Source organism: Coregonus lavaretus (assembly GCF_964263955.1).
Source record: "Coregonus lavaretus genome assembly, chromosome: 8".
NCBI classification, from domain to species: Eukaryota; Metazoa; Chordata; class Actinopteri; order Salmoniformes; family Salmonidae; genus Coregonus; species Coregonus lavaretus.
Window position 1 is genome coordinate 43,357,972 of NC_139995.1, and position 19,651 is coordinate 43,377,622.

At 43.2% G+C, this 19,651-nt stretch overlaps 1 protein-coding gene across 1 annotated transcript; it reads right to left on the reverse strand.

The window, feature by feature from the left end:
* Window positions 1-3,848: 3,848 nt before the first annotated feature.
* LOC311134361 (ADP-ribosylation factor-like protein 8A) lies at window positions 3,849-19,257 on the reverse strand. Its single transcript, XM_084168013.1, has 7 exons — window positions 18,798-19,257; window positions 8,018-8,098; window positions 7,776-7,849; window positions 7,479-7,572; window positions 6,299-6,366; window positions 6,131-6,201; window positions 3,849-6,028 (listed from the first exon to the last, which is right to left on the reverse strand). Exons 1-7 carry the CDS (start codon window positions 18,918-18,920, stop codon window positions 5,973-5,975), a joined length of 567 nt encoding a protein of 188 aa, XP_084024139.1. The 5' UTR covers window positions 18,921-19,257; the 3' UTR covers window positions 3,849-5,972.
* Window positions 19,258-19,651: the final 394 nt, after the last annotated feature.

The window sequence follows — 19,651 nt, forward strand, 5'->3', positions numbered from 1 at the left end:
TGAGTTAGCTTGCTAGCTAGCTTCGTGCTACACCCGGCACCGCCGAATACAATACTAACCTACAATAATTACATACAATAACTACCTACAACTACCTACAACAACCCACGATACCTACCTACAAAACCTAACTACAATCTAAATACATAGTTTAAGCCTTACTCGACAAAGCCCAAGCTATGTATAAAGCCAAACTTACCCGACGCCAAGCTCCAAGCTCTAATGCCATTTACTAAGTTGTAGAAACATCTCAAGGATGATCAATGGAAACAGGATGCACAATGCTCAATTTCGAGTCTCATAGCAAAGGGTCTGAATACTTCTGTAAATAAGGTATTTCAGTTTTTTATTTTAAATCAATTTTTTAAAATGTCTAAAAACATGTTTTTGCTTTGTCATTATGGGGTATTGTGTGTAGATTGATGAGGAAAAAATGTTATTTAATCTATTTTAGAATAAGGCTGTAATGTAACAAAATGTGGAAAAGGGAAGGGGCCTGAATACTTTCTGAATGCACTGTAGATGTTTTTTTGTAGATTCACACTGGCCTTTAGTTCGACTGGCTAACCATGTATTTTGTCCTTAGGAGCGTGGTTCCACAAACAGCAGGTTGGAGGTCGGGTTCCAGAGTTAGATGAATCACTCTCTCCTTCTTATGCTGGGAGCATGGAGTAAAGATTGCTTTACCGTGGTTCACAAGGTTTACTGTAGTTTACTGGTGCTGCAGAGAGATTCATGAACCATGATGGGAATATTTTAATATGTAACAATATGAGATTATATATTCAATGTGTTAATGTAGCCTTATTGGTCTTTTATTTGTGAATTGGTCTGTTTGGTTTCATTTATATTGTGTATTAATACATGTATATTATGTATTAAGAAAGAGAGAGGGGAAACAAACAGTTTTGTGCTTCTCAACGGCAGCAGTATTTCAGATGTACTAGCAACTGAGAAAGATACACCATCCACTCATCAAAAATCACAAGTTCACTCACAGAAGACAGACACAGAGACAACCCATCATCTCACCTACTAAAAATGACATACACTTTATCATAATGCCTTTGTAACAATGTCACAATGATGACATAACAGCTATCATAACAGATTATTGTGGTCCCAGACAGCTGCTGTAAGAAAAGTGTTTGTATTTTTGCATTAAAAGAATGATCGTATTCTTCAGGCCTGATATTCAGGAGAGTTGTTTTGGTTTAAAGCGGCTATGTACAACATCCCATCTTAAAGTATTACAAACACTTAATACATAGAGTTATGTTTCTTAGTACTGATTCCAATTCATGAGGAATATGCATATTCTCCCAAAAAGCATTGTCAGGTGTATTATAAACATTAACCAGAAATTAATTTTAGAAAATACAGAATAGACTAAATAAAGGCAGAGTTAATTCCAGCAGACAGGAATGATATGAGACAGGGTTGGGGTCAATTCCATTTTAATTCCAGAAAGTTTAGGAAGTACACTGAAATTCATATTCCAATTCTCCTCAATGCTTTTCAATTAGTACAATTTGGAATTGGAATTTGGTTAACTTCCTGAATTGAAATGGAATTGACCCCAAACCTGACTCATATCATCAACCCAACACAACCAGAGCCCAGTTTCCCAAAAGCATCTTAAGGCTAAGTTCATCTTTAGAACATTCATGGGAGCATCGTTAAATCTCAGACATGTTTCCCAAAACCAATCATTATTAACGTTGTAGTTGGTTGTTGAAACGCTCATAATCTAACGCCTGCCTCAGACCACTCGTAGAACAGCTAAGTGCCTCGTTAGATGCTTTTTTGTCCTCCCGCGTCACTTTATACACAGAAGATCTATGCTAAACATAGAATCATATGGTTGATCCGTCTCTCTGTGACTGCCGATAACTTCAGAACAAAGTTAACTACAAATACAAAGTTGCCAATGGCTTTTCAATTGATACAAACAAGTGACGTATAACATTGAAATACATTCATTAGGCCCTAATCTATGAATTTCACATTACTGGGAATACAGATATGCATCTGTTGGTCACAGATACCTTTAAAAAAAGGTAGGGGCGTGGATCAGAAAACCAGTCAGTACCTGGTGTGACCACCATTTGCCTCATGAAGCGCGACACATCTCCTTCGCATAGAGTTGATCAGGCTGTTGATTGTGGCCTGTGGAATGTTGTCCCACTCCTCTTCAATGGCTGTGCGAAGTTACTGGATATTGGCGGGAACTGGAACACGCTGTCGTACACGTCGATCCAGAGCATCCCAAAATTGCTCAATGGGTGACATGTCTAGTGAGTATGCAGGCCATGGAAGAACTGGGACATTTTCAGCTTCCAGGAATTGTGTACAGATCCTTGCAACATGGGGCTGTGCATTATCATGCTGAAATATGAGGTGATGGCGGCGGATGAATGGCACAACAATGGGCCTCAGGATCTCGTCACAGTATCTCTGTGCATTCAAATTGCCATCGATAAAATGCAATTGTGTTTGTTGTCCGTAGTAGCTTATGCCTGCCCATACCATAACCCCACCATGGGGCACTCTGTTCACAACATTGACATCAGCAAACCGCTCGCCCACACAATGCCATCTGCTCTGTACAGTTGAAACCGAGATTAATCCGTGAAGAGCACACTTCTCCAGCGTGCCAGCGGCCATCAAAGGTGAGCATTTGCCCACTGAAGTCGGTTATGATGCCGAACTGCAGTCAGGTCAAGACCCTGCTGAGGACAACGACCACGCAGATGAGCTTCCCTGAGACGGTTTCTGACAGTTTGTGCAGGTATTCTTCAGTTGTGCAAACCCACAGTTTCATCAGCTGTCCGAGTGGCTGGTCTCAGACGATCCCGCAGGTGAAGAAGCCGGATGTGGAGGTCCTGGACTGCCGTGGTTACACGTGGTCTGCTGATGTGAGGCCGGTTGGACGTAGTGCCAAATTCTCTAAAACAACGTTGGAGGTGGCTTATGGTAGAGAAATTAAGAATACATGTTCTGGCAACAGCTCTGGTGGACATTCCTGCAATCAGCATGCCAATTGCACGCTCCCTCAAAACTTGAGACATCTGTGGCATTGTGTTGTGTGACAAAACTGCACATTTTAGTGTCCTTTTACTGTCCCCAGTATAAGGTGCACCTGTGCAATGATCATGCTGTTTAATCAGCTTCTTGATATGCCACACCTGTCAGGTGGATGGATTATCTTGGCAAAGGAGAAATGCTCACTAACAGAGATCCTGAGAGAAATAAGGGTTTTGTGCGTATGGAACATTTCTGGGATATTTTATTTCAGCTCATGAAATATGTGACCAACACTCTACATGTTGCATTTTATTTTTGTTCAGTGTATCTCATGATGTGTAACCTTACGTGCATAATGCATTTTTATTGGGTAGCCTAAGCATTAGCATAAGCCGTAGGTGGTAATATCTTTCTTGGAGCTGATTCGTCGTCAGTATTGTGAAATAATTCTAATGTCAAGGTAAGATTTGAATGGAGAAAGCTGATCCAAAAACAGTGCTCCCTTTCTTTTAATCCTATCTGTATTGACACATGCTCCAACCACGCACTTATCAATCATTCTCTCAGCGCGGTGTTTAGCCGTTGTAGGAAAGATGCAAAGTTAAAACACTCGTAAGCCTAAATTCCATCGCTTTTGTGAAACTGGGCCCAGGCCTGTTCAGCATTAGGCAAAATACTCCTGTTTTCAGGCAGAGGAATAAGACGAAGCTGGTCCTTCACTGTCAACCAATAACACTGAAACACATCACTGTCTGTTACTGTAGCAGCAGGGTAGTATGGCAGGTGCATTGTAGAACAAAGTACACCTTTCACTTCATTTTAGAGACAAGACCATTTTTACTTTGCGGGCATCAAGCCAATTCACTCATTGTACATTCTGTCAGGTACAAACATTCAACTTAAAATAACAAATAGCAATACGTCAATGGAGTGGTGTTGAAATGAATGATGGAACTAGGAGGTTGCATCTCAATATTCTGAAGGGGCTTCCTCTACTCATCTCCTCTCCCTCATCTGCACTGATCTGAAAAGACAGCATGTGTGTAAGCAATATGTAGTTCTGTCATGTCTGTGCGGATGAAGGAAAGGAGGAAAGGATAAAAAGAAGAGGAAGCCACTGTAGACTACTGGGAGGCACCCTACAGCTGCATGACACTACACTAAAGGCGAAGCTGAAAACTCAAAATCCAACAGGGAGGAATTATAGAGGAGTCAATGGCTTGATTCATATTTAGGGAGTGAATTATCAGACAAAACCTGCTGAAAACAAAACAAACAAGTTGGTTATTGTGTGCTTTACATAATCTCTGTGCTCCATGAGATATGTTTAGAACATGATTTTAGTACTGCATCTTTTTCGTGGTTATGTTCAAAGTTCAAACATAAAAACAAAGAAAACCTAACACTAACATAGTTAATAAATATGGCCTTATGAATATTAAACATTGTTATATGAGATGGCTTGTGAATGTCAATGCATGCTAATGTCAGGTGACATAGAAATAGCCAATTAGTTGCAGTTGTCATCTTCAAATATCATTAAATAACATTAGGAATAGCTAGCTAAAGTATCTGAGAAACTCTTCGAAGGTTGCAATGGTTACACTTTCCTTGACCCCTCCATCAACCCTCTCCAATTCCATCAGTTGCCATAAGCAAACATGACTGTTTGACATGGTCATGTAGGCCTTCTAAAGGAAGGTTCAAGTAAAAGGTTGCAATTATAGTTTAAACTGATATTGATAAGAATATGTACAACTCAAATCAGCGTCCAAATCTACCCCAAATAACACGATATCAATCGTATATAACATTGTTTCAATTCCAAACGAAAAACAGACTGACTCTGATATGAGAAAATATGTTCAAATAGAGCAGCATTAAGGTGAATAATATGTTTGTTTGGATAAGATGACCATCAAATTGTTTTACTTATTGTTAAGGATATCAAACCTGTATAAAACATTATTGATTTCTGTTGCATCAGTATGGAACAATTCTCTGTGATGTCTTGCAAACTTGTGAGCTGACCTCTATATATGTCTTTCATATTGAAGCGGAATGCATTTCCTTTCAGTTAGGTAACATGCAAGAGAAATGAGAAATGACTGTGTTCAATAAAATATCAAATCATTGGTCAGAGCTTGTCACCTGATCAGGTGAAGAGACAAAATGGCAACCACGTTGCTATGGGAACAGCTGTGAAGCTGCAGGTTAGTAGACAAGAGTGAGTGAGTGTGTGTGAGTAGTTTGCACTTTGAACAACACATTATTCATTTAAGCAAGAGAAAATAGATTACCTCCTTGTCCAAAACCTCATCAAAATCAGACCCACACTGTACAAATATAGTACATATATATTTAAAAAAGAAACAAATCTATAACAGTCAATGAAAACAAGAGTTGCTCGATGGGTGACTGTCAAGAGTCCACTTTATCCAGTCTGAAGTACATGGTGTAAAAAATGCATATAGGTAGAATACAAAACAATTTAAACAGTGCAAATCATAGTTTTTCACACACTCTTTACAAGAACGGAATCAGGTAGAGAGGAGGAAGGGCTGTTTTTAAAGAGTAAAATATAGGGATCACAGATGGGTAAGAAGAAAGGAGAGCTGAGAATGAGAGGACAGCCCCTTCTCCTAGTCTCTATCTATTCCATGTTCACAGATCTGAAAATATTAGATATGTATACATTTGATTTGATTTGTATAAGCATTGTGATGATGGGTCCATATTCTGACATATTGCTCACACCTATCCAACCCTCTCAGATCTGTTAACACCCAAAGGTGTAGGAGATAAAGGAAGGGGCTGGAAATGGAACCAGGGTGATAAGAGAAGGGAGGAGAAGAGGAAGAGAGAAGGAGGGGTAGGGTTGGTCTTAGGGTAGAGGTCCTGGAGGGGGAGGAAGGGGAGACGGGGTCGTCCAGGGAGTTGAGCCCTCATGTTGTTGTCTTCCTGGTTCTGGAATGCTGGATCAGCCACTGTAGTGTGATGTCTGCCAGAGGATATAAAGTCAATTTGTTTCAGATACTCAAAAGAAACAAAAAGTAATTCTCAGGTAATTAGGTAGTTTTGAATTGACCATTTGTTTTCTCACCAATATTGTCTTTTTCCTTACAGGAGATAGAGTAACAGCAGATCTCTCTGTCCTGGATGGCTGACAGGTTCCTAAGTGAGGCATAGAGGGCAGTGTTATAGAGAGGAAAACTCCACACACACGGTCAGCTTCATTTACAAAAGGAAACATCAGAGCGCCCGTACTCACATCCTCTCAATCAGCTCCTTCTCATCCAAGGCACCTGGAACATCTCTTTTGTTCCCTAAAACCAGTACCTGAGAGAGTCCAAGGGAAACCACATGAGTGTTGTCTTTGCCAATGTACCTGCCTGTAGGCTTTTCTCCTGCAAACCCATTCCATTTCAACTTTACATTCCACAGGCTTTATAACACACTAACTAGAGGTGATCATTACTGTTGAAGGCCAATATCTGTTAGAGTGGAGAAACAAAGGCAGTTCATGAGAATTGCTGTGAGTGGGGAAGTAGCTAGCTAGTGTCAGACAAACTGCGTTACTCATCTTCCCTCTCTCATTTAAAATGGTTGACAGCCACACTCCACACTGCCTTAAATAAACATATCTTCACACTGGTCAGCAGTAGCATCTGTAGTTAGGGTGACAGTATGTTAATGCTACTCCTGCCATCCATTCCCTGTGTGTTAGTCTCCTATCATCATCTCAATGAGAGCAGTGATATGTGTTTAGAGTCGTAAGGAGGATACCTCTCCTCTCCCCTAACATTACTCTGAGGATCATCCTGTATGGATCTCACTGCACTGCACAGGCCTGCTAATGGTCTTCCCCCCAGTCACTACACGTCTGGACCCAGACAGACACACACACACACTCCCCTCCCTCCCTCCCTCCCTCCATCCATCTTTCCAGCAATTCTACGGCACTAGCCTTGGAGATGCTAGTAAAACATGAAGCATCTGCAATGCTCAAGCACCGCCCACTGGTTCTCTCTCTCTCCATTCCTCTCTCCCCTGTCTCTCTTAAACCTTTCTTTCTCTACCTCCTTACTCCCCCTCTACTTATGTCTCTCTTACCATCAAACTTTCCCTCCCTTCTCTTTCTGTCTGTCTTTTCCTCCCTCTCCCCTCCATCTGTCCCTCCCTTTGGTTCGATAAATCAGACCCACATCACTCAGACACACATTCATTATTCATGTCTGGGCTACAGAGAGAGGAGAGAGATAGTTTGTGTGTGTGTGTGTGTGTGTGTGTGTTGGGGAGGGGGTTGTAGGGATGTGACAGATGCCACACACCACCATGAGTCTACAGCTCAGCTCAGGGTGAGCCTCTGATGTCCAATACCTCCACTCATATCTACCTCTTCCGTAACATCAACACTCACAACACACCGATAGCAACATAATTGTACTCACTGGGATCCCCTGTAGCTGGGGTTTGTCTAGGAGGTTGTGTAATTCGTTCTTCGAGGCCTCAATCTTCTCTGGGTCTGCAGCATCTACCATGTAACTGAGAGAGAGGAGAGAAAAGAGAGACACATGGTGAGCAATATGTTTAGAACATCGAATCGCAACAGAATTACAGTATCCGATCGCAATACATATAGAATCGTGAGAATTGCAATACATATCGTATCGGCACCTAAGTATCGTGATAATATCGTGTTGTGTGGTCCCTGGCAATTCCCAGCCCAAGTGTGTGCATGTACTTACACAATGGCACTGACACCTCGGCAGTATCTCTCCCACATGCTCCGGAATCGAGGCTGACCCCCAATATCCCACAGCTGGAGAACGACAGAACAAACACACACACCACTTCAGTCTCAAAAGGTAGGCGTACAAACAGACAGACACACATGATCAGCAATACTATCAGCATGAGTACCAAGGATAAGTGCAGCTCATTATCAAAACATTGAGTGTGCACTCATCATCAAGTCTGATGCTCTGACCTTAATGGTGACATTGCCCTTGGTGATCTTCCTCATGTTGAAGCCCACTGTAGGAATCATGTCCTCACTGAACTGCCCTGACTGGAGGAAGGGGGGGAAGAGAGAGATATACTGTTCAGCAGAGTAACAAACACAATCATAATAATGAGTCACCAATTATGTGGAATTCTGACACATTTACATTTTACAGTTACATTTTAGTCATTTAGCAGACGCTCTTATCCAGAGCGACTTACAGTTAGTGAGTGCACACATCATTTTTTTTTTTTTCCATACTGGCCCCCCGTGGGAAACGAACCCACAACCCTGGCGTTGCAAACGCCATGCTCTACCAACTGAGCTACATCCCTGCCGGCCATTCCCTCCCCTACCCTGGACGACGCTGGGCCAATTGTGTGCTGCCCCATGGGTCTCCCGGTCACGGCCAGCTACGACAGAGCCTGGATTCGAACCAGGATCTCTAGTGGCAGAGCTAGCACTACGATGCAGTGCCTTAGACCACTGCGCCACTCGGGAGAACACATGACAACAGGTCACCTGATCCCAACAACGAGCAGCACCTTCACCACACTCACCAGGCTACATCAAAGTAACAAATAATTAAAGAGCAGCATTAAAAATAACAATAGTGAGGCTATATACAGGGGGTACCGGTACCGAGTCAATGTGCGGGGGCACCGGTTAGTCAAGGTAATTGAGGTAATATGTACATGTAGGTAGAGTTATTCAAGTGACTATGCATAGATAATAAACAGAGAGTAGCAGCAGCGTAAGGGGGGGGGGCAATGCAAATAGTCTGGGTAGCCATTTGATTAGATGTTCAGGAGTCTTATGGCTTGGGGGTAGAAGATGTTAAGAAGCCACTTGGACCTAAACTTGGCGCTCCGGTACCGCTTGCCGTGCGGTAGCAGAGAGAACAGTCTATGACTAGGGTGGCTGGAGTCTTTGACAATTTTTAGGGCCTTCCTCTGATACCACCTGGTATAGAGGTCCTGGATGGCAGGAAGCTTGGCCCCAGTGATGTACTGGGCTGTACGCACTACCCTCTGTAGTGCCTTGCGGTCGGAGGCCGAGCAGTTGCCATACCAGGCAGTGATGCAATCAGTCAGGATGCTCTCAAAGGTGCAGCTGTAGAATCTTTTGAGGATCTGAGGACCCATGCCAAATCTTTTCAGTCTCCTTAGGGGGAATAGGTTTTGTTGTGCCCTCTTCAGGACTGTCTTGGTGTGCTTGGACCATGTTAGTTTGTTGGTGATGTGGACACCAAGGAACTTGAAGCTCTCAACCTGCTCCACTACAGCCCGTCGATGAGAATGGGGGCGTGCTCAGTCCTCCTCTTTTTCCTGTAGTCCACAATCATCTCCTTTATCTTGATCACGTTGAGGGAGAGGTTGTTATCCTGGCACCACACGGCCAGGTCTCTGACCTCCTCCCTATAGACTGTCTCGTCGTTGTCGGTGATCAGGTCTACCACTGTTGTGTCAACAGAAAACTTAATGATGATGTTGGAGTCGTGCCTGGCCATGCAGTCATGAATGAACAAGGAGTACAGGAGGGGACTGAGCACGCACCCCTCAGGGGCCCCCGTGTTGAGGATCAGCGTGACGGATGTGTTGTTACCTACCCTTACCACCTGGGGGCAGCCCGTCAGGAAGTCCAGGATCCAGTTGCAGTCCCAGGGTCCTTAGCTTAGTGATGAGCTTTGAGGGCACTATGGTGTTGAACGCTGCGCTGTTGTCAATGAATAGCATTCTCACATAGGTGTTCTTTTTGTCCAGGTGTGAAAGGGCAGTGTGGAGCGCAATAGAGATTGCATCATCTGTGGATCTGTTGGGGTGGTATGCAAATTGGAGTGGGTCTAGGGTTTCTGGGATAATGGTGTTGATGTGAGCCATGACCAGCCTTTCAAAGCACTTCATGGCTACAGATGTGAGTGCTACGGGTCGGTAGTCATTTAGGCAGGTTACCTTAGCGTTCTTGGGCACAGGGACAATGGTGTTCTGCTTGAAACATGTTGGTATTACAGACTCAGACAGGGAGAGGTTGAAAATGTCAGTGAAGACACTTGCCAGTTGGTCAGCGCATGCTCGGAGTACACGTCCTGGTAATCCGTCTGGCCCTGCAGCCTTGTGAATGTTGACCTGTTTAAAAGGTCTTACTCACATCGGCTACGGAGAGCGTGATCACACAGTCGTCCGGAACAGCTGATGCTCTAATGCATGTTTCAGTGTTACTTGCCTCGATGCAAGCATAGAAGTAATTTAGCTCGTCTGGTAGGCTTGTGTCACTGGGCAGCTCGCGGCTGTGCTTCCCTTCGTAGTCTGTAATAGTTTGCAAGCCCTGCCACAACCGACCAGCGTCGGAGCCGGTGTAGTACGATTCGATCTTAGTCCTGTATTGACGCTTTGCCTGTTTGATGGTTCGTCGAAGGGCATAGATGGATTTCTTATAAGCGTCCGGGTTAGAGTCCCGCTCCTTGAAAGCGGAAGCTCTACCCTTTAGCTCAGTGCGGATGTTGCCTGTAATCCATGGCTTCTGGTTGGGGTATGTACGTACAGTCACTGTTGGGATGGCGTCATCGATGCACTTATTGATGAAGCCAGTGACTGATGTGGTGTAATCCTCAATGCCATCGGAAGAATCCCGGAACATATTCCAGTCTGTGCTAGCAAACCAGTCCTGTAGCTTAGCATCTGCTTCATCTGACCACTTTTTTATTGACCGAGTCACTGGTGCTTCCTGCTTTAGTTTTTGCTTGTAAGCAGGAATCAGGAGGATAGAATTATGGTCAGATTTGCCAAATGGAGGGCGAGGGAGAGCTTTGTACGCATCTCTGTGTGTGGAGTAAAGGTGGTCTAGAGTTGTTTTCCCTCTGGTTGCACATTTAACATGCTGGTAAAAATGAGGTAAAACAGATTTAAGTTTCCCTGCATTAAAGTCCCCGGCAACTAGGAGTGCCGCCTCTGGATGAGCGTTTTCCTGTTTGCTTGTGGCTGTATACAGTTCATTGAGTGCGGTCTTAGTGCCAGCATCGGTTTGTGGTGGTAAATAGACAGCTACGAAGAATATAGATGAAAACTCTCTTGGTAGATAGTGTGGTCTACAGCTTATCATGAGATACTCTACCTCAGGCGAGCAAAACCTTGAGACTTCTTTAGATATCGTGCACCAGCTGTTGTTTACAAATATACATAGACCACCACCCCTTGTCTTACCAGAGGCTGCCGTTCTATCCTGCCGATACAGTGTATAACCCACCAACTGTATGTTATTCATGTCTTCGTTCAGCCACGACTCTGTGAAACATAAGATATTACAGTTTTGAATGTCCTGTTGGTAGGATATTCGTGCCTGTAGTTCGTCCACTTTATTATCAAGCGATTGTAAATTGCCCAATATTCAAGAGGTTTTGCTTTAAACAGAATGGAGACATTGAGTTGTTTCAGACGATCGTTATGAGAGTAAGCTGACAAAAACTAACTGAAATAGCTTACAGGTTCCACGCTGAAACACTGTGTCAAATTCCTGGTTGATGTCTCATGCTAGGTGTCACTGTGTCTGTCTGGATCACAGTGTTGTTGAGGCTTTAAAAAGGTTGACATTTTGGTGCAGGGTGAAGTTGCCCCTAGATACTGATCTTGGGTCAGTTTAGCATTTTCCCCAATCCCCACTAATGGTTAAGGTTAGGATTGGGAGAGGGGAGAGGAAGCTGAACCTAGATCTGTACCGAAGATCTGTACCTAGGGGAACTTCTCCCTGGAGCTGACATTTCTGACTAGTCATTAATCTGCAGAGCACTGACACTAGAGGTCAGTCTAGACAGCACTACTAGACCGTAAACTTTTAGGAAAACATTGTATTTAGTTTTTTTAGTATTTTTAGTATTTATTTATCTGATGAGGAAAATATGGAAATGTTCAAATATATGCAGTGTTAATGTCCTTTTAATCTCCCATTCTAAATCAGTTTACAAATATAAACCTTCCTGTAATATCTGATAGTGAAAGTATGAATTGCATTATCAAAGACTCCATTTGAGGCACTTGTAGGTTAACTCAAGAAGAAAGCCTTCATCTTGTACTGTCAGAATGCTGCTACTGTACTGTCTGTGATGAACAACCTTTTCAAGTTGAGAGCATCACGTGCAGCCATTTCCTCTGCTTCCTATTAAATTAACTCAAAAAACGCCTCCGCTGCTGTTGTCCTTGGGCCATAATTAGAAAACAGGTTATTCCACACCATCACCTGATGTACTTCGTTTTCTAAGTCAGTTCTCGAGGCAAGGTTAAAGCAGTATACTAAGCACAAGTAAGACACTGCTAGCCTATACAGCACAAGGCCATATCTCTACTTGACATCAATATTACACTTTCTCAATATAGGCCTTGAGCCTAGTGCAATTTCCTTCCTCCTGGGCCGATGTGTTGCCCTGATCACATGTTGCCCTGATCGTCCTAATATTTATATATTTCTTAATTCCATTATATTACTTTTATATTTGTGTGTATTGTTGTGTATTGTTAGATACTACTGCACTGTTGGAGCCTGGAACACAAGCATTTTGCTACACCCACAATAACATCTGCTAAATATGTGTATGTGACCAATAAAATGTGATTTGATTTGATTTAGAGGTGTTTCAGACAAGACTAATGCACTGGCGGAGCAATGCAACCAGGAACTATCTTTCAGCCAGACACACCGACACTTTAATACCAAAGAACTGTAAAGCCAAGAGAACAAGTCTCTCAGATTTTTAGAGGCAGGTATGGGGTTCATAAGGTAAATCCATTTGAATTCAATCACTTTTTGAAAGCATCCCATTTGATTTAAACAAAACTTTCCATAAATGTTTCCTCATGTAAGAAGTGGTCAGAAAGTTACTTTTGGGACCTGAATGCCAAAACATTCAAGGGAATGGCTCAAAGTTGACCCATTTGGCAATACCCCACCATACCATGAGACATCCATGTCTTCATTACTGGAAAATATACATTGTTGAGTTTGATATAATTTAAAAGCTTACAAACAGGGTTGTGAAACTATTTTATAATGTCTTAATTTTAAAATATTTTTTTAAATAAAAATGACATTTTACCTTTAACATCAATTTGCATACAGTGGGAAAAAGGTATTTAGTCAGCCACCAATTGTGCAAGTTCTCCCACTTAAAAAGATGAGAGGCCTGTAATTTTCATCATAGGTACACGTCAACTATGACAGACAAATTGAGAAGAAAAAAATCCAGAAAATCACATTGTAGGATTTTTTATGAATTTATTTGCAAATTATGGTGGAAAATAAGTATTTGGTCACCTACAAACAAGCAAGATTTCTGGCTCTCACAGACCTGTAACTTCTTCTTTAAGAGGCTCCTCTGTCCTCCACTCGTTACCTGTATGAACTTGTTATCAGTATAAAAGACACCTGTCCACAACCTCAAACAGTCACACTCCAAACTCCACTATGGCCAAGACCAAAGAGCTGTCAAAGGACACCAGAAACAAAATTGTAGACCTGCACCAGGCTGGGAAGACTGAATCTGCAATAGGTAAGCAGCTTGGTTTGAAGAAATCAATTGTGGGAGCAATTATTAGGAAATGGAAGACATACAAGACCACTGATAATCTCCCTCGATCTGGGGCTCCATGCAAGATCTCACCCCGTGGGGTCAAAATGATCACAAGAACGGTGAGCAAAAATCCCAGAACCACACGGAGGACCTAGTGATTGACCTGCAGAGAGCTGGGACCAAAGTAACAAAGCCTACCATCAGTAACACACTACGCCGCCAGGGACACAAATCCTGCAGTGCCAGACGTGTCCCCCTGCTTAAGCCAGTACATGTCCAGGCCCGTCTGAAGTTTGCTAGAGTGCATTTGGATGATCCAGAAGAGGATTGGGAGAATGTCATATGGTCAGATGAAGCCAAAATAGAACTTTTTGGTAAAAACTCAACTCGTCGTGTTTGGAGGACAAAGAATGCTGTTGCATCCAAAGAACACCATACCTACTGTGAAGCATGGGGGTGGAAACATCATGCTTTGGGGCTGTTTTTCTGCAAAGGGACCAGGACGACTGATCCATGTAAAGGAAAGAATGAATGGGGCCATGTATCGTGAGATTTTGAGTGAAAACCTCCTTCCATCAGCAAGGGCATTGAAGATGAAACGTAGCTGGGTCTTTCAGCATGACAATGATCCCAAACACACCGCCCGGGCAACGAAGGAGGGTCTTCGTAAGAAGCATTTCAAGGTCCTGGAGTGGCCTAGCCAGTCTCCAGATCTCAACCCCATAGAAAATCTTTGGAGGGAGTTTAAAGTCCGTGTTGCCCAGCGACAGCCCCAAAACATCACTGCTCTAGAGGAGATCTGCATGGAGGAATGGGCCAAAATACCAGCAACAGTGTGTGAAAACCTTGTGAAGACTTACAGAAAACGTTTGACCTGTGTCATTGCCAACAAAGGGTATATAACAAAGTATTGAGAAACTTTTGTTATTGACCAAATACTTATTTTCCACCATAATTTGCAGATAAATTCATAAAAAAATCCTACAATGTGATTTTCTGGATTTTTTTTTCTCATTTTGTCTGTCATAGTTGACGTGTACCTATGATGAAAATTACAGGCCTCTCTCATCTTTTTAAGTGGGAGAACTTGCACAATTGGTGGCTGACTAAATACTTTTTTCCCCACTGTATGTTGTAGCTTAGACCCTGCTTCACATCATCTGAGGATTTTGTGTTGTGCCCACCATCGGTTGAGACACAACCTGCTCGTTAATACAGGGTTGGTGTAATTTCAGTCATAGAAATATAATTAATAGAATGGACCTATCACCTCAGACCACTGCAATTTAGCTGGTACACCATTGAAATGTAAATGTACATCTTAACTTCTAATTACTACCACAAAAGATGGTGGCCAGTCCACCCACCGTCGAATGTCAACTTAAAATGGTCATGTCTATTCTATTATTTATATTTCTATGATTTCATTAGGTTTCCTATGGAGGATTGGCAGTATAATTTAAAACAGATATTCCCAATAAGTCAACATTCTCTGATGTGTGGACCTCCAACCATCTTTGTGGCACCATTTTAAAATGTTGACATTTCTATTTGATTCCCATTTTAGTACATTTATCAGCCAGAAAACATGTCATCCGCCCTGTATTTAATAGCATGTTGTGTCTCAACTGATGGTGGGGACAACACAAAAACCTCAGATGATTTAAAACAGAGTATAAGCTACACAGTCACTTTCTGAGCAGGTTTCGTTCAAATCAAAAGGGGTGCTGTCAAAAAGTGATTGAATTTAAATGGATTTACCCCATTCACTTGTGTGTATCTGAAGTGTGTGTAGCCTGTTTGTGTATTTCAAATAATAAATAGCCTGATGATCAATTGGGATCAAAATTGGGATCAACAGACACAATGTGATAAGATTTAGGTTATCTGTTGTGTATTTCCTAATGCAAAAGCTGCATATTTCCTAATGCAAAAATATTGTGCTAAAAGATCACATGGAATCAATCAAAACTGTGGTTTTGACCTAAATCCTTATTTCAATGTAAACTTCCATAACAGTCCAAATTGAATGATACAGAAATCACTTTTTTTTTTTTTTTTTTTTTTTACAATTTCTTCAAATGGCAAACATTCCTGGATATATAAACTCAAGCCTGGGAGTCTATGTAGAAGATCAATAGGATTAGCCTACAGCCAACCTATTGATTAGATCATGGAGTGACCCCATATTATCTTGGGAGGAAATAAATGAGGCCTTTGTATCACCTTCATAACCACTGAACAACAACTGACCTTAATATCCCAGAGTATCTAAGTGTATCTCAGAGCATCCCAGAGTATCTCAGAGCATCCCAGTGTATCCCTCTGATCCTCAGGAGAACACTGAAGTAGGGCCATTGTCCTCACAACACGGTATTAACATCACATGAAACTCATTGTTAAGTCAGATGTAATTGTCTGGATATGATGATATAATCAGGGCCCAGAGTTTCCTGACCATGTGACCTGAGTCTATGAACAAGTGCCTATAGTTTTCCCTGGTCAGGTCACATGCTTAGGAAAGACTCAGGCCCCTAGCTATAACATATTGCATTTATATAGCTCTGTTCACTGGGTCCCAGTCTCACATGCTTTACTTGGGGATATGTCACCGCATCTACCCCATCTGATTTAACTATAAACACATAGCCTATAGCCTAGTCTACAGATCTGTACATGGATTTCTGAGCATCAGTGGGAGTTTGCTTCAATGCTTTCACAACAACCTGGACATAGAAATGTAATGTCTAGAATTGATATGGTCCCCTCTCTATTAAGTGGAACCGAACACCATTTCTACTCTATACATTACATCTCTATCTGAACGTGTCATCCCAAAAAGTTAACGCCTTTAAAGATACACATTCCCACTAAGTGGTCCTACTGCAGTCACCCACTAACTCTGCCTACTGCTCAGAGAATGGCTAAGTTAGCCTCTGGGCTTTCAGTTGTGTAATAAAAGCAGACTGCTAAAGGACACTTAACTGCCGCTCACTGGGACTGTTATGAGATGGATGAGACACCAAAACGCCCAGATGGGAGGATCTGACAAACAAGGACGAGTCACTAAGTCACGGTCTTCCCAAATCCCTGTCTAGGACTCCGTTGGGAGCCAGAGCCAGGGCCGAGCCAACAGCCTTCTCATTCTCACTCCTCCAACAAGACAGCACAACCCCAATCACTGCCATCTGTGGCAGCTCAACAGAAACACCATAAGGATCAGTAACTTAGGTATTGGACTGTCTGTGAAACCAGACGGATATGACCCCCAGACAGTGAATTTGAAAGCCATGAACTAAACAGTGGGCCTGGGGATGGGGCCGGGTAATGGGCTGAGGCTGGGGAAGGGGCAGAGAATGGGGCTGGGTAATGGGCTGAGGCTGGGGATGGGCTGGACCTGGGGCTGTGGATGGAGCAGGGGCTGGGTAATGGTTGAGGCTGGGGATGGGCTGGAGGAGGGGAGGAGGATGGTGATTGGGCTCAGGTGGGGCTAGAGCAAGGGCAGGGTCTGAGGCAGGGTCTGGGGATGTGGCTGGGTGATTGGGCTCAGCTGGGACTGGGCAGGGTCTGAGGCAGGGCTTGGGATGTGGCTGGGTGATTGGGCTCAGCTGGGACTGGGCAGGGTCTGAGGCAGGGCTTGGGATGTGGCTGGGGGATTGGGCTCAGCTGGGACTGGGCAGGGTCTGAGGCAGGGCTTGGGATGTGGCTTGGTGATTGGGCTCAGCTGGGACTGGGCAGGGTCTGAGGCAGGGCTTGGGATGTGGCTGGGGGATTGGGCTCAGCTGGGACTGGGCAGGGTCTGAGGCAGGGCTTGGGATGTGGCTGGGGGATTGGGCTCAGCTGGGACTGGGCAGGGTCTGAGGCAGGGCTTGGGATGTGGCTGGGGGATTGGGCTCAGCTGGGACTGGGCAGGGTCTGAGGCAGGGCTTGGGATGTGGCTGGGGGATTGGGCTCAGCTGGGACTGGGCAGGGTCTGAGGCAGGGCTTGGGATGTGGCTGGGTGATTGGGCTCAGCTGGAGCAGGCAGATGCAAGGAGACGAGGTCCAGGTTTAATTTATGTGCTCTGACTGTAAGGTGTGAATTTATCCACAGATGACCTTCTTCTGCACAGCCTGGTTTTATGTGTGTTCTCAGAGGGAATACTCATCAGCACCGGTAGCGGGGTGAACACACACATCTACAGTATTAACACAAATTCTAACAATAAAGATAGGGTAATCATTTCCTTTTCATTCAACATACCATTCCTAAACCTGTAGAATTTACAAACCATTATACATCCATCAACCTACTACCATACTTTATGATATCACTGCAGGGATATCACTACAATCCCACAAATCCTCATCAAGCCAACAGAAGTCAAATGAGGACCCACACTGACTGTCTGGTGAGAGGATTGATACAGTGTTGCAATGGAGCAGGTGGAAGGGATGTTGTTGTCACAAAGTAGTAACAAATGAGGAGGTCTGGGTGATACAATGAATACAGTCAAAGAGGCGGCATGTATTTGAGGCTAATATATGTAGCAGCCCAACTGTAATCTAGGCTACTGAGATAAAATATTGTACGGCCAAGTGTATCCTGCAGCGTGAACACTATGCTACTACAGCCAATGGCCTTGGTCCTTTCTGGTTCCTAGTCTTGGCCTTTTCTAGTTGCTTGTCATACATTCATGTAAGCAGTCTCAGCATCGTAATCCAAGACATTGGCTTGGACATTCCTGAGCAGATTTAGCCTGAAAACATTTTACACTGCACATAATTATCTAGGTTATGTGTAACTCTGGTGTACAATTAAATAACAGTGCCCCATTTCAAGGTTGTAATGCTCGTATTTCATGACAGCATAAACCAAGATGTCACTTGTGATGTCGTCATCATTACTAGCGAGCACATCATATGATGAAATAGCCAGCCAGTCTCCATCCCTCAATAATTCAAATAGGCCAATTAATTTTGCCTACCATCCGTCCTATTCACAATTAAATCTGGATATTATTCACTCCACACACATATAGTCCATTTGTTTCTGACCAGGACGAAAAGGTCCTGATTATAAATAATACTGCGACACTGTAGCAATTAAAGGGAGGAGCGGCGTTTCAAATCACGGGACCGCTACTATGTGCCACGGTCTATTCCCGTCGTAAATCGATGCACATATGATATGAAGACAGACACAGAGCAGGTCAACGGCGAAATTACCGCTATCACGTTCACGAAGGTGGTCTTTCCCGAATACTGCAGACCGACCAGTGTCAACTCCATCTCTTCCTTCCAAAATAGCTGTTTGAACCAGTCCAACAGCTTGTTAAACAGGGCTATCATCTTGAGAGAGCGACTAGGAGCTGGTAGCAAAATATCAGCTGACTGGCTGTCTTCACCGCCACGGCGCTCAGAAGGGAGGAATGCGAAGATGTAGCCCGTTTCAGTCTTTAATGATCGCAATATAAACGGCAGTGTTTTGATTTTACGCCTTTACTGAATGACAATCGCTTTGAAGCCTCTTATTTTCTTGCGGTCCGTATTGCTTCGCTTCACGTCTTTCCTTCCTCATTGGGTGGGGTTTTAGATCCACGCACAACTGATCCGCGAAACAATGAGCTGAGAGGGGCGCTTTGGTGAAAGGAGGTTCAACGGGTCGAGCTTAGTTGTTGCAATTCACTCACGAAAATGCGCCCTCTGCGGGTTGATAAGATGCATATTACACAAAATATTACATTTTGTGACAAGGCAGATTCGTCAACACATTTCTTAAATGTAATAAAATAAAAAATACTGCCAATACAAGAAAAACAAGTGTATAAATAGAGACTAATTTTAATTCATATAATTTTACAAATTATATTGTTTTTTAAATATCAATCTTGAGTTTTGCTACACGAATCTGCTGTTGAGGCTCAAAACGTGAATCTGTCCAACAGCGAAGTCAAGTGACATCGGCAAATTCTGGTTTCCACTAGTTACCACAGCCACAAAGTTGTTTTAAAAAACATTTGGGTTAGGGTTTAATATAAGGTTAGGGTTAGGCATACGGTTAGCAGTGTGGTTAAGGTTAG

What these genes read in the sequence shown, in the direction of transcription:
- LOC311134361 (XM_084168013.1), bottom strand. Translation starts at nt 18,920, where the DNA reads ATGATAGCCCTGTTTAACAAGCTGTTGGACTGGTTCAAACAGCTATTT. An exon ending in AAGGAGCTGATTGAGAGGAT is followed by an intron (nt 6,202 to 6,298) that starts GTGAGTACGGGC and finishes TGCCTCACTTAG; the next exon opens with GAACCTGTCAGCCATCCAGG. An exon ending in TAAGGAAAAAGACAATATTG is followed by an intron (nt 6,029 to 6,130) that starts GTGAGAAAACAA and finishes ATCCTCTGGCAG; the next exon opens with ACATCACACTACAGTGGCTG.